This window comes from Ammospiza nelsoni, chromosome 2 (assembly GCF_027579445.1).
Source record: "Ammospiza nelsoni isolate bAmmNel1 chromosome 2, bAmmNel1.pri, whole genome shotgun sequence".
In the NCBI taxonomy this organism is placed as follows: domain Eukaryota; kingdom Metazoa; phylum Chordata; class Aves; order Passeriformes; family Passerellidae; genus Ammospiza; species Ammospiza nelsoni.
Genome location: NC_080634.1, coordinates 86,496,483 through 86,511,364, shown reverse-complemented (window position 1 = coordinate 86,511,364; position 14,882 = coordinate 86,496,483). Strand labels below are relative to the sequence as shown.

General features: G+C 47.4%; 1 protein-coding gene across 1 annotated transcript; it reads left to right on the top strand.

The window, feature by feature from the left end:
• The first annotated feature begins 3,276 nt into the window (after positions 1-3,276).
• On the top strand, positions 3,277-10,408 carry CHST7 (carbohydrate sulfotransferase 7). Its single transcript, XM_059493717.1, has one exon. It carries the CDS (start codon positions 3,796-3,798, stop codon positions 5,197-5,199), a length of 1,404 nt encoding a protein of 467 aa, XP_059349700.1. The 5' UTR covers positions 3,277-3,795; the 3' UTR covers positions 5,200-10,408.
• Positions 10,409-14,882: the final 4,474 nt, after the last annotated feature.

The following is a 14,882-nucleotide window of genomic DNA, read 5'->3' as shown; positions in this document are numbered from 1 at the left end:
CGCTTTCTTCAGATCCTCTAAATTTCCATTGAGTCTCTCAGAATTTCCGTGACATTTTTGACCTTTTTCAGGTCCTCAATCTCTGTTCCACTTTTGGGGAAAACTATACTGAAAAAAGTCCCTTCTGCACCAGCCATCTCACCTGGACCAGCTTGTCCTTCCCATTATTCTCAACATGCCCTTTCTAAAATGTGAGCTACTAGGTCTAGTCCCATATGCGAAACATGTGGTATTGCACATGTTGGAACATCTGATGACAAAGGAACTTCCAAAATAAGGACATTTGTCCTAGCTTGTTGGCTTCTGGAAGGTTTTTAAGCTGCTACTAACCACGGACTTCCTCTTGGCTGAAGCCTGTGAGTGACAACATGTGCAAGCAGAGAGCTCATTAACAGTCAGGATGTTTGAGGGCGGTGCTCCGTGTGCAAAGCATGTTTAATTTTATCAGCAAATCAAGCTATTTTTACTCACAAAGTACTCTGTGAAAATGACAAGAGCATGGGAGAGCTGAAAGATTGCAAGATATAGAGGCAACTATTTCTATTTTGAAGCCTCTGCTGAGAAGATAAAAATTATTGAGGCTGAAATGCTGCATTCCAGCATTTACTGTCTCTCTTGACAGTAGAAGCACCGTGGGAGACAGAAGAGCAAAAATTAAGTTAGAAAGATAATACACAGGAAGCCAATGTTATGTTATATTAAAAACAGCCAGTACTTACAGTGACAAGCTTGGAAACTAGAAAGGAAATACTGCAATACTAAAGTATGCCGAACATGTTATGCCCATATTCTTTCCCTCACTCTTTACAAAATAATATTAAGCATAGAATTATCACCAAAAAATGGCAAGAGCTAGATGTCAAATGGGCAGACTGCTTCACAGATCAGTGAAGAAGAACCTGGCTGTCTCCCTTGGGTGCAGAATTCTCCTGATCTTAGAAGGAGATGCAGATCATTTGTATATTTAAATGGTGTCTTCATGGTTTATAGAAAAAGCCTAAATAGTGAAAAATCATCTCTCTTGTCTGTGCTGAAGAGACAATGCAGTATGGAACTGAAAATGGAGAAAAGAGAAAGCTGACCTCTTCCCACTCTATGCAGAGCAGCAGTCCACTCTCTAATGCTCAAATTAGGTACTTCTTGAGAAGCAGGCACTTTCTTCAGGAAGGCTGGAGCTCAACGGTTACAAGTCTAGCTCAGACACCTGCTGGGTGACAAAATAAATACTGGCTTTGCTGGAATCTCCCTGTTCCACAAACAGCTTTAAACCAAAACAACTGAAGTAAACACTTACAGCCTAATCCTCTTGCAGCAGAGGAACCCGTTGTGAAGGTGCAGAACAAAACATTTACTGTCATTCTTTTTTGATCTGATAATCTTTTAACAACTGTGGTTTTATCTTTACTAAATATGTAACTTGTGATAAAGCTATTTGCATCTTTCATTTTTTCTAGAACAATTGCCACAGAAGTTTGTAGCTCCACTCTCTGAAAAAAATCAGCGTAAGATGTACATAGTTTTATTTCTATGGTTTTGCATTTTTCTGATGGGTTGTCTTACTCTGTGAGATGTTTGATTCTTTACAAGATAGCTTCACTCCAGTTAAGCAGGTTTAAGACTTTGATTTTAGTTCTTAGGCTTAAGTATGTGTCACAGAAACTCACACAAAATGAGTTTAAAGTAACATGTCCTGCAGCATGGCTCATTGGCCATCACTGGTGCTCATGCTACTGCCAACCCAGTATTTTGTCTTACAAAGGGGAAATCCCAGCATCTCAGAGTCATCCATTCTCATTGGCACTTCTCAGGATCCCATCTTGGTAAATCTATCTAAATTACTATTTTGCATGATGCCACACAAGTCAGCTACACTGAAGATTCTCAAAATACTAAGTATAAATGGTTTTTGGATGGGGAAGAGATTTTTTTTGCAAGACTGCAACCTGATTTTGGCAAGTGTGTTTTTATTCTGTTGTCCTCCTTTAGCTGTTTGAGAGTCTGGATGAAATCCTGGTATTATTGAGTCAGAGGTGAAACTTACACTGCTAATTGTGGGATACTGGTGTATCTTGGTGTTTAAAGACATAAGCAGTGAAATGTATGTCGTGGCAGAATTTCCTTTCCAATGCTATAATTTCGACATTCTGCTAAGGAGCTCACAAATCTTGTTTGGCACCATCTACTCACTCAGCACGCTATAAAGGGCAGGAAGCCCAGTCTTTAACACTTATTAACATGGGGTAAGTAAAGCATTAGCAGGCAGACAACTGGCTCACCAGCTGGACAGAAGAGAAGCATGCTTTTTCTCTCTCACCTTGATTTGTGATGCTTGTGCTTTGCCTGAGAAATTCAAAATTAGATTATTATTTAATAACTGGACATTCAAACTATGTCCAGCATCTTCAGGCTGTGTATCTGTATATCTGTATGGATGGAGCATTTTTAGAACCCATGAAACTAATGGGTTGTTTCTGTTCTCTGTTGCATGTGGTGTCATGTGTCTAAACACAGGTGCTTAAATACCACAAAGACTCTTCTGGGAGTCAAAGCATCATACACCAAGGGCAAGAATTGTGTTATCCTCTCTGAATTTCGCCCTGCACACCATACTTACATATTAGTAGTGTTTTACAGAGGATGCCACCTATTGCCTAATGGTCAGGACTGTCTGCAGCTCCCACTACACCATCAGCAGGACAGGGACCTCACTCTCCTGACAGCTGGATGCTTGGACCAGGAACACGGGATCATGGTCTATCTCCTTAGGTGAGTATCTTTCAAGGTCAGGCAGGGGCTGGGCTGGAAATTCTGAGACTGTATCTTTTAATTTACACACCTGAAGTCACCATCTTATTGACTTTCCATTTCCCAGGAGATTACAAATAATCTTAGATTACAAAAAACTAGAAGTCTACATTGGAACTGGTAACTTTATGCTCCTACTGTAGTTAATAAAGAGGACTATCAGGAAGACATCCACAATAGGCTGAATGTCCCTCTGTGGAGTCTCATTTCTTCCTTCCAGCTGCAAAGGGTGACCTGCTCAGACAGCTATGGAACTCATAGGTGTAAAAACTGGAGCAATGAGTCATGATCGAGATGTCCGCATCCCATCAGCACACACACGTAGACAAAAGTGTGGCTGAGAAACCCCGCAGCTCTCTACAGCGCAGAACTGCAGCATTTCTGAAACTCACTGCAGATTTTAATAGCTGTCGTCTACCCTAAAAATACATTTGCACCTCTTCTCCTTACTGTAGCGTCTTGCTCGTTCTTTCTCCGGAGCTCTGGTGAATAGCAGGACCAGCCACTCCTCCTCGGGACACCCTCGGCCGCTCGGTTGTCCTGGCTAGCACACCTCCTTTTCGGTGCGCCCCTTCCCGGGCGGGGGTGAGTCCCGCCGTGCCGAGCCCGCCCCTCCGGCCCTGCCCGGGGGAGGGAGGGAAGGAGGGAGGGAGGCCGGGCGAGGGGCGGCCCGGAGCCGGGCGCAGCGGCACCGGGAGCAGCAGCAGCGGCGGCGGCAGCCCGCGCCCCGCCGGCGGCAGTGGCTCCTCAGGCGCAGCGGGGGCAGGTGCGGGCGCTTCCGCGTCGCGCTGCGAGGAGGAGCAGGACGCGAGGGAGGAGGCGGCCCAGAGCGCGGCCAGCGGCCCGGAGTGCCCGTGGGCGTGATCCCCGGCGGGGAGCACCGCCCGCCGCCCACATCCCCGCCGCCGCCGCTAACTTTGCTTCTCCGCAAAGAGCCGCCCTCCGGCACACAGAGGGTCGGCGGAGCCGGGGTCCGAGCCAGCCCCAGCGATGAAGGGCCGGCGACGGTGGCGAGGCGAACATCGCCGCTTCGCCGCGGTGCTGGTGCTGTACACGCTGCTGCTGCTCCTGTTGGTGCCCTACGCGCTGGACTACGGGGCCAGGCGCGGGCGAACGGACGAGGAGCCGCTGCTGCGGCGCTGCCCGAGCCTGGAGGAGGCGCTGAGTGAGTGGGGCTGGGAGCAGCGGCCGCCGCTGGACGAGGAAGAGGAGGAGGATGAGGCGGGCACGGCCGGGGCGGCGGGTAACGGCAGCGCGGGGACGGCGGGGAAGCGGCACATCTACCTGCACGCTACCTGGCGAACGGGCTCCTCTTTCCTCGGGGAGCTCTTCAACCAGCACCCCGACGTCTTCTACCTGTACGAGCCCATGTGGCACCTTTGGCAGGCGCTCTACCCGGGGGACGCGCTGAGCCTGCAGGGAGCCCTCCGCGACATGCTGCGCGCCCTCTTCCGATGCGACTTCTCCGTCCTGCGCCTCTACACCGCCCCGTCCGGCCCCCGCGACCCGCTGGCCCCCGCCCCGCCCGCCGCCGACAACCTCACTACGGCCAGCATCTTCGGCTGGCGGACCAACAAGGTGATCTGCTCGCCGCCGCTCTGCCCCGCCGCCCCGCGGCCCCGCGGGGAGATCGGCCTCGTCGACGGCGCCACCTGCGAGGAGACGTGTCCGCCGCGGGCGCTGCGGGAGCTGGAGGCCGAGTGCCGCAAGTACCCGGTGGTGGTCATCAAGGACGTGCGGCTGCTGGAGCTGGGCGCGCTGCTGCCGCTGCTGCGGGAGCCCGGCCTCAACCTGCGGGTGGTGCAGCTCTTCCGCGACCCCCGCGCCGTCCACAACTCCCGCCTGAAGGCGCGGCAGGCGCTGCTGCGGGAGAGCGTCCAGGTGCTGCGCAGCCGCCACCGCGCCGAGCCGCGGGGCCCGGCCCGCCACCAGCAGCAGCATCTCCTCCTGCCGCCCGGGCTGCTGGGCGGAGGGCGGCCGCCGCAGCCGCAGCACCGCGCCGAGTTCTTCCTCGGCGGCGCGCTGGAGGTGATCTGCCAGTCGTGGCTCCGCGATCTCCTGCTGGCCCGGCGCGCCCCGGACTGGCTCCGCCGCCGCTACACGCAGCTCCGCTACGAGGACCTGGTGCGGGAGCCCCGCGCCGAGCTGCGCCGCCTGCTGCGCTTCGCCGGGCTGTCCGTGCCGCCGGCCCTGGAGGACTTCGTGGTCAACATGACCCGCGGCGCCGCCTATTCCTCCGACCGGCCCTTCCTCATCTCCGCCCGCGACGCGCGGGAGGCCGTGCACGCCTGGCGGGAGCGCCTCAGCCGCCAGCAGGTGCGGCAGGTGGAGGCGGCGTGCGGGGAGGCCATGAGCATCCTCGCGTACCCCCTCAGCGCCGGCGATGCCCGGTAGCGCCCGAGCGGCACGCCCCGGACGGGCCCGAGGGCGGACGGACGGACGGACTGACGGGCGCCGTCGGGCAGAGCTGAGCGCGGGGGTCACCGCTGGCATGGCAGGCGGGGAGCTCCCTGAGGGCAGCCCCGGCTGAGGGACACCTGCCTCGCCTCGGGTACGGGCAGCGCTGCAGGGTGCGGGCCCCCGTGCCGCCGTGGCTTCATTGTGGCTGTTTCCCTTCTGGAGAGGGCGGGGGATGTTACATTTACGAGCAGGGTTTGGTAAGGGGTGTCCTCCGAGTACGGCATCACTCTTGGAGCCTTTTAGCTTGAAATTGTGATCGTGTACAAAGAACAGGTATGCTACAAACAAACTGCATGAAAATTTAAAAGTCCCCCAGGTGAAGACTCTCAGCAAGGAACTAGAGGGCCTGGAAGGTGCTCCTGTGGGAGCATTGCCCTTCTGGATCACACTGGCCTCTGTCCTGCTGCTACTGAAACAAGAGGCTTCTGTGAAGTCGCTGCAGGGGTCAGGGGGGCCTGGACGGCAGGAGGAGGGTGCCTGCTGCAGGGCAGGACTCAGCTCTCCTGCCCCAAACCTGCTCTGCAGGGATGGGCTCTGCCCCTGCTCAGTGCTGGTGCTGTAGGGGAGGGGAACCGTGGCCAGCTCTGCCCCTCGTTCTGAGCAGCAGGGTAAGCAGTGCAGGGAGGGTAAGCATTTGCCTGCTTATGTGTTTTGAGGATGTCTGTGGCAGAAATCTTTGCTTTTCTAAAGAAATCTGTAACTGTTTTGAATGTAGGATTTTTTAAAATATACATACATTGATATAGTTTGGTGATACTCATGTGAGACACAGGTGACTGACATGTTTCTTTGGAACACGTGTAGGGGTGAATGAAACTGGAAGGCAAATGCTTGACAAATATTTCCGTTTTGTTTTCTCTCTCAGATGAGAGAATCACTTTTCTTCCCTTGCTTCCGCGCTGACACATTGTGCCGTGCACAGGGTCCTCCTGATCACATCCTTCCAAACAATAACATCCTCTCAGCTGGCAACTCCTGGACAAAAACAAGTGTTTCCTAAGAGGCTAAGACCAATTAATCATGAAGTTCCCAAATAAAATCATACATTAAAAAAGCAAACAAACAAACAAAAAAACCCTGAAGTTTTATTTTGGATTTTAAAATTACATGTTCCTGCAGATATCCTACAACTTCTGTGAGAAAAGGGTGTGTGTGTATCTGCAAGTAACTTTATTTAATAATTTCTTGATGTGGGGATAGAAGGTTCAGTTGTAATTTAGGGATGCAGTTTCATAATTTCATAGAGACTGCTTTTGAATCTGTTACAGTCTGGTAGTCTTTAAATGGCTCCATGAGAGTGTACAGGATTATAGGGATGTTTACATGCAGTCCTCAACTACAAACCCAGAATATGAGTTTCAAATTGAGGATAATCCAGGATCAGGAAGAAAGCAGTGTTTAGATAAAGTGCTGAAAATAAAGGCAGTTCAAAGATGTTATGTTATCATGGAGGAGGTGTTTGAATTGCACTGTACATTTTTGTGCTCTGAGTGTTATGCTGTACAGCATGTCACTAAGTTAGGATGAACCTTCATTTATTTTGGCTCTTTTTCCCCTTGATCTTCCCATCTGAGAGTATGTTGGCATAAGAAGCCGGTTTCTTTCATTATCTGACAGGAAAATGTAGTCAAAATAATATTTTTGAACAAATATATCCGTTTCTCTGTAGCGTACTTCATTCAGTTTTGCAACCTTGGGCTTCTGCTTGAAGTAAGAATTACAGGGTCATGTTTTGTGCTGGAAAAACTTCTGTATTATCTAAGGGATGTTTCTGCATTCTCTCACTGTGCCTATGACACCAGAATTTGTCTCTGAGTGTTCCAGTGGCATTTAATGATGGTATTTGTATAGCTAGTACCTGTACAATGCCTTGATAACCTGTGTCAGGTAGCCTATTTTGGAAGGCTTTTCTGAGACTATACCTAGCCTGGCTTGTACTGGTTTGGAAAGTAAGATTTTTGTGCATACCAAAAGATGATATGGTACTTATTTTCTTAAATTGGATGGGAGATTAAAATCCAGTATATCCTGCTGATTTGTTCTTAGCAAGTTGCAGTCACAGAATTGTGTGATGCAACAGTTAAGCATTCTCCTCACCTTGGCAGAGAATCTCATCATGCTCTTTTCGGTGGTAGATAAGTAAGTCTTTCAAAATTCACACTTAATTTCACTTAAAATGGTTCATCATGATGAGCGAAGAAGTGTTATCATCTAGCTCAGCTTGATTCTTATAGCTGGGAGGAAATCCACTTCCTGGAAATTATTTGGTATTTTCTGAAACTGTTTCCATGTTTGAGCTGCAGAGGTGGTGAAGGGCCTTGAGGGGAAGCCGTGTGAGGAACATTGAGGTCACTGGGTCTGTTCAGCCTGGAGGAGACTGAGAGGAGACCTCACTGCAGTTACAGCTGCCTCATGAGGGGCAGGCACTGATCTCTTCTCTCTGGTGATCAGTGACAGGATGCAGGGAATGGCCTGACATTGTGTCAGGGGAGGTTTAGGTTGGGTATTAGGAAAATGTTCTTTACCCAGGGGGTGTTTGGGCACTGGAACAGCTCCCCAGGGCAGTGGTGACAGCACCAACCCTGACAGAGCTCAGTAAATTTTTGGACTATGCTCCAGGCACATTATGTGACTATTGGGGTTGTCCTTTGCAGGGCCTGGAATAGAAATTTCTGATCCTGTGGGTCTCTTTCAACTCAGGATATTCTGTGATGGATGCATTTTCTGTATCAATAATTATTTCTGTCAGCACAAGCTGTTCATTAGCCTGGTTGCTCTCTGTGAGTGATTATTTTAATTTTTAAATTTTTGTATAGTGTGAAAAAGGCTCCATTGGGCAAACTGTACAAAATATAGCAAGTGCAATTTTTGGTTTGTATTCTGTGCACCTGAATTCATCAGAAAACTCATCTAAAAATCCATAGGGAATATCTAAAGCTGAGAAAGGAGCAAGCAGGCCAGAGAGACATCTTAGAGCAGTGTGTGGATGACAGTTGCTTGGTGCCTGGTGGTGTGACATGTGTGCTTCAGTCACTGGAAGGTTTTCTAAAATTCCTCTGGCCAAGGAGGACAGCTAAGGCTCACCAACAAATGCATCCCATTTTTCTCTTCATGGTGTTTTGGTGGCATTGGACAGCATCATTCAGGGTGCTTACAGCATATACTTGGTCTTAAAACTCAGGCCTTGAAGAAAAAGCAAATGTACTGTCAAATGTCAGTGTTGGTATTTATCTGAAAAGGAAGAAACAGGCCTGATTAGGACAACCAGCATGGAGTTTCAGTGGCAGAGACCTTTGGAACCAACCAGAACTTGCTGAAAGCAGGACACCCATAGTTAGACTGCATTTTGAGAGCAGCTGGACATTTATGACTTGGGCAGTTTGAGGTGAAGTCACAGTTCTACTAGATGGTGTAGAAAATTGAACTGCTCATTTAGGGCAGAGCATGAGAGCATGATGAGCAAGAGAACAGTAAACACATTTTTATATCCAACCTGAACTTGAAAGGCTTAGAATCACAGTGCAGGACTCAGCTATAAAGTATTAGTATTTCAGACTGAGATTGGTGAAAATTACCTACTTGTGCTACATCACATACAATGAATTAACAACTAATTTATTAAAAAGTCATAGTGGGAAATGGGTACAGAACTGACAAATGCTCACAAGACAACTCTGTTGTCTGTTTTTACTTAACTTCTGGTTGTCACACATCCAAGTTAAGGGAGGTAGAAAATTGAGTACTGTAGTTATTCGTAAAAGGCTGGGATACTTCCATGCCATCATTGCTTGTGGGAAATTATGAAAGTCCAGGGCCAAGAAATACTTGGGCCCTGCCTTATTTCTACTCCTTAGGGTATGGAGTCCTTGTAGATATCCACAGTATGTACTTGCATACTGCAGATACAGTAGAAATAGTTTGATATCAGTTGCAGTATCTAACAAAAGTGGAGTTACTTATTTAACAACTTCAGTATTGCATGAGTCATTTTAGCCCCCTCCTCCCCCATCAGTCTGGGCGTCAAGAAAAGCCCTGAGTTTCTGCATTAAGTTCTCAGTATCACCATTTTCAATAAAGCTCAGTGATAACAATGCTGCAGAGTTTTGGGTTTGTTATGGTAACACAAAGCGCTGAATTAAACCCCGAGAGCCAACAAGCCCAACAGCATGTTCGGTTCCTTTCTTCAGCACAGAGAGCTGTCACTGAGACTCTCTGGTGGTGCCTGTCATTTTTGAGAGTCACCATGCAATCCCTGCAGCACTGGGACTACCTGAGATGTTTTGTCTTTCCTAATGTGACACCTAATGTGACACCTACCACCATGGAGGATGACATGGGAGAAATATGTTTTGTCAGGCCTTGCACTAGCAGTTTTCAACACGCCTCTGGCAGTGTGTGTGTGTGAATGAGGAATGAGGGGCCAGGTCCAGACTGTCCCCTTGGCTGTGTTTCAAAGAGATGAAAGCTGGATGCAAACGCATTGAGGTGATGGATTTCAGTGATTGAGGGGCCTTTGTTTGTTGGTGAGGCGTAGATCTGGCAGCCTCAGCTCTGAACAACAGGCTGCAAGCTGGTGAATGTTACAGCACTTGCAGTCTGGGTATTGAGTACTGTGAAATTCTTGCTTCCAGCACTGAGATGTTCAGCTCTGCTGCTAACCTGGGGCACCTGCAGTGCCATTTCTTGTTCTGTTAAGTGGGAAGCCAGCCCTTCTCTGGAACTTCCAAACTTGTTGCCCTGAAGGTCTAACTTCGCCAAACTTCAACTGTATATAGACTGAAGCTTTTTGTCATGGGCATAAGGTTTAAGTCTTTTGGAATTTCAGTCAAAGCAGTTGCATATTCTTTTTAATTTAGGATGTGGTGGTCTTTTGCCTGTGTTCAAATATTCTCAAAGATATTTCTTTGAAATAATTTGTCACTTCAGTGTTTTGGGACAGGAACTCCAGTTTGAGTAGGGGAAATGACCTCTTTGTAGAGGATGTCCCCTGTGTTTTTATTTTTACCTCTGCTTTCTATTCTGATTTGGCCAAATATATTAATGTTTGTATAAAATGGATAGCACGTGCTCAGTAAAAGTGGTTTTGGTATGTGTGTGTATCTTTATTTTATACCAAATAAAATCTGCATTGGTCTTATCTCCAGTGAGCATGTGCAAACCTCTTTCTTTCCCATAGAAAACTCAGTGTGGTACAGAGGGAATCAAAACCATGTAATCATGGCAGGGGCTGCATCACTGGGCTTAGCAGGGAGGATTCTGCCATTCCTGGTTCCCACTGATGCCTTCTTCCCTATCCCCTCTTTCCCTGTTATAGTTGTTCCTAAGGAAGACCCCCCCAAAAACACCCAAAGACCCCCAAATCCAGTGTTCAGCTTTCCAGTGCTTAATAATGGGAAATTCTATAGGTGAGAGGGAGGAGACATTGATGACAGATGGGGTTAACATGAGGGAATGGGGAAAGGAATTCACTTTTGTTTGAGGATAGTGGGATTTGTTGGGCCAAGGACTTGGGTGTGAGATGAATGAAGGACTGGGATTTGATGAGGGGAGGCAGGAAGTTGTGACTGCTTTAATTGGAAAGGTTGGCTAGGAGTGTGTGAGGAAAGGAAGGAACATGGAGGGAGCAAGGTAGGAGAAGTAGGGACCAAGAACTGGGAATTGCCCCAAGTGTATTATTTGGAGGAGATAGAGGAAGACAGCTCAGGGCAGGAAGAGAGGGAAGATGGAGAGCAGAGTGAGTCGGAGAGCAAATTGCGGGGGGGAACTGGTAACTCTTCAACAGCAGCTCTTGCCATGCTTCAGCTCAAATGGCTGTGCAGACAGCTGGCATGGAGCAGCCCCTGGGTGGAGAGCTGGTCCACAGGGCACTGGTGCCTTGCCCTCCCCATACCTTTCCCAGCCCACATAAACACATTTCTCCTGAAAACCAGACTCCCCCCTTTCCCTCTGTATAAGGAATTTATTACCTGCACCCCTGCTCTCCTAGCAGCATTGGGGTGGGATGAATGGGAAGTGCTCTCCTGCAAAACTGAAGTTTTAAAGCTCAAATTTGTAAAAATGAAGTCTTTTCCCACCTTCTGCTACTGTTTGGCTCAGTCTGTGAGTAAAAGGGATGATGTGAGAGCTGTCTCACCCAGCTGCCTTTGCCTGAGCTCCATTTGGGAGTGCCCTTGCAGTCCCTTCTGCAATGGGCATTACCACCAGCCACCAAACAGAGGAGTCTGGGGGAGGCCCTTGTCTGTGTCCTTGGTTCAAGTGACAGATGTTTGTAGACTGGATTTAAAAGTTCCAGTTCTGGCAGTGACTCATGTGCATATCACTGACATCTATTGTTCTCAGTATAAGCTTTTTTAAAAATGCCAGGAAACCTCTTGTCTATGCATGCTCTTACAGAGGCGTTCAATGTCTGTGCTGCACAGTCAAGCTCTGAAGGAGTCAGGCTCAGTGTCTGCTGCCCCTCTCTCCTTTCTTGCTCCTTCTCAGCCATGGATCACAAGTGTTTGTTTTTCCTCCCGTGCAGCACTTGATCAGCACTCAGGGTTGGGCACACCTGGGGCAGGAATGGATCGTGCAGCACGACTGGCACAGTGAGCACCGGGCACCGGGTCTGTGCCAGAGGTTAGGAAGTGTTCAGGAATCTGCTGGGAGACTGAAGGAGCTGAAAAGGATGGAGGCAGTATCTCAAGGCTGAGGTATGTAAAAGCTCTCAGAGGAGCTGGACTCAGTCCCTGGTGCCACAGAGTCTGTGAGGTGTTAGACAAGTAAGTTAGATTTTCTGAAGAGGCCAAGTCCAAATCAAGCAGAAGCTGAGTGCCACCTTTGGTATGCTGGATCTGGCTTTGCAGAACTGCTGTAGCAGCAGTCAGGGTTCAGGTGTGCCTGACCAGGGCTCAAGGGGTGACTCTGAACCCCAGAGCGAGCTAGTGGTGAAAAGGGCAAATGTATGGTGGCATTAATGTGTTCTTTGTCACAGGCACTCAAGCCCCAAGGGTGTGAAGTGATATTTTTAATAGGTACAGAGAAATGTCAGGTGAAATAACTTCTTGGAGAGGACCAAGCTGTGTGATTTATTTAGTCTCAAAGTCAAGGTTGAAAGAGGACAGCAGTGCACAGCAGCATGAACAGCAGTGTGGAAGAGAGGTAATCAAGCTCTGAACAATACTGGCATAAGAACAGATTTTTACACATCAGCACTGAATCATTTCAGCCTGGAAGTTGGAAGAAGGTGGGTTTTTTTTAACCATAAGAACAGCACAGCAGGAAGGGATGGAAGAGACAACTCATTTTAAAAGACAATTCCTGTAATTCAGAAATAGAAAGAAACTGATACGGTAGATTACCATGTTATAACTAGATATGAAGCTGATGGTCCAGAAGCCCTGTGACCCATAGGAAATGCTATACAGAGTGCTGAAGTCTTCTGAAAAATCAGCTTTAATGTACAGAAAGACCAGAGCCCTAGTTAAAAAATGCTTTGTACATTTTGTTTGTGCTCTGTGAAAAGGAGGGAATGCTGACTTTCATAGCAATGTTAACTCCAGACTCCAGTTTGTTCTGGAGTACTCTGCAATAGGTTAGTGTCTCATAACATTTCCTATGAGGAAATCTGGCAATTGTGCCTCTGCCACTATTTGAATAAAATATATTGGAGTTGTACAATAAATCAAGAGGAGCACAAAGCCCACACCATTAACCCAGTAGCTTTTGCCCCTTTTTTCCTTGAAATGAGAGGACCTGAAGGGAAAGGAAAGGTGGGGTGTGTTTGTGTAAGCAAAGGCTGCGTGGTTGCTTATTTGCCATGGGTAGAAATCCCAGCTGTGCCAGCAAGTGCAGGATGTGGGACCACCCAGCCCTAGCACTGCCCTGGCTGTGACTGAGCAGCCTTTAATGCTTTGCCATGCAGCTGTAAAATGATTAGTCCCTTGTTTATTTATGCACAGGCATGAAACTAGTTTCAGGTGGGCTCTGGCTAGGATCTGAAGTGCAGCACTTGTTAAAATAATGGGAAAGGGCTGTGGGAGATCAATCCAAGTACAGCAGAGGCCTCTCTGATGGAAGATTTGAAAACCTTTCCTTGGCTTTTCACAGTGATTTCATCCTGCTTGAGCAGGGGTGACTTGACTGAATTGGTGTGAGTGTTCACCCCCCTCTCTTATTTTTTCCCCTTTTTATAAAACTGGTTTAAGAACATTGAGTGATACTTAACTCTTTCTCAAATGGATTTAGACATGAGAGGCTAGAAAATTTGTCACCTGTTTCAAGCTGGTTTTAAAATCATTAAGGACAAAGATTTCATCTAGCATTAATTTACACCATTATGTCTGTATGTCCACTGCTAAAAACTGCTCTCAATCATCTGTTTGAATCACTCTTGATTCAGTTTAGGCCTGGTACTTCTCTTACTGGATGCAGAAAACAGCCTGCTACCATTGCTCTGTGCTAACTTGCTCTTGTCACAAACACTCAACTTTCAAGTTTATTCATTTCCAATTCAGGTCTCCATTTTACAGGTTTTGTTTCAATAAAGCACTTTGGTTTGTTTGTCCTTGCATATTGATCAGCTTCCATACTGAAGTCCCAGTTCTGCCTTCATGCCCCCAAATCAGACAACCAGATAAATATTTAAATCATTTGTATGACATCAATTTCTTGCATGGAAAGAGGTGCTGTTGCTTACCTGAAAATCACTTTTGCCTGTTCACAATATTTTTAATGTCTAAAATGTGAAAACTGCTACAAACCAGGACCCAGCCTCAAGATGCTGCAGCAAATGAGGAGTTGCTGTAGCATGAATTTCATTTTGCATCCTTAAATTTTACATTGGAAACCATATGCTCTTCACTGTAAATTCTTATTAAAATATTTGCTAGTTGACTATTCCAATAACTTATAATCAAAGCAGTTGCATTTAGATTGGATGATAATAATAATAACTAGCTGATATTTCTAAAATTTTGTTCCTTGCTAGGAAGGGAGTTAAAATCTTGACAACCAATATAGGCTATGTGTAGCTGCTTTGATAGCTCTGCCCTGGAAAGTGGCCCTCCTGCTGCTTTTAGCTCTCTACCAGAGGTTAACACGTTGCTTGTAAATTGGTAATGTTACCCCTGAAGGAAGCAGCTAGTCAGCAATTTTAAGACTGCAGAAACTTGGCTTATTTCTAAACTGAGTTTCAAGTTGCTTGGAGCTGTCAAAGTGTGTCTGGTCATGCCTGAGCTTACAGCTTCACAAATTCCTGACAGGAGGGATTCCAGTGCTGAGACTCTGAGCTCCTGAGGGCTGACCTTGGAGCACTCCTCAGCATGCAGAAAGTAAAACTCCTCTGCTGAGCAGGTGAGTGATGCCCCAGCCCTCACAGCAAAACTCCCGTCCTTCAGAAGAGTTAGGCTGTGCCTTTAATAAACATTACTTTAAAATTCTTTACTAGTGCATGAAAGAAAAGGTCCAGGGATAAGTAGGAGAGAAGTCTCTTGTGATCTGTCACAGAATAACTAGAATAATTTTGAGCTAGACATTTAATTAGTAAAATTTTTCATCTTCTAACGATGCTTTGATCTGGGGAATGCACAAGTAGTCTAGGGCCCTACAGAATAATTCCTGGGACTTATTTCTGAATG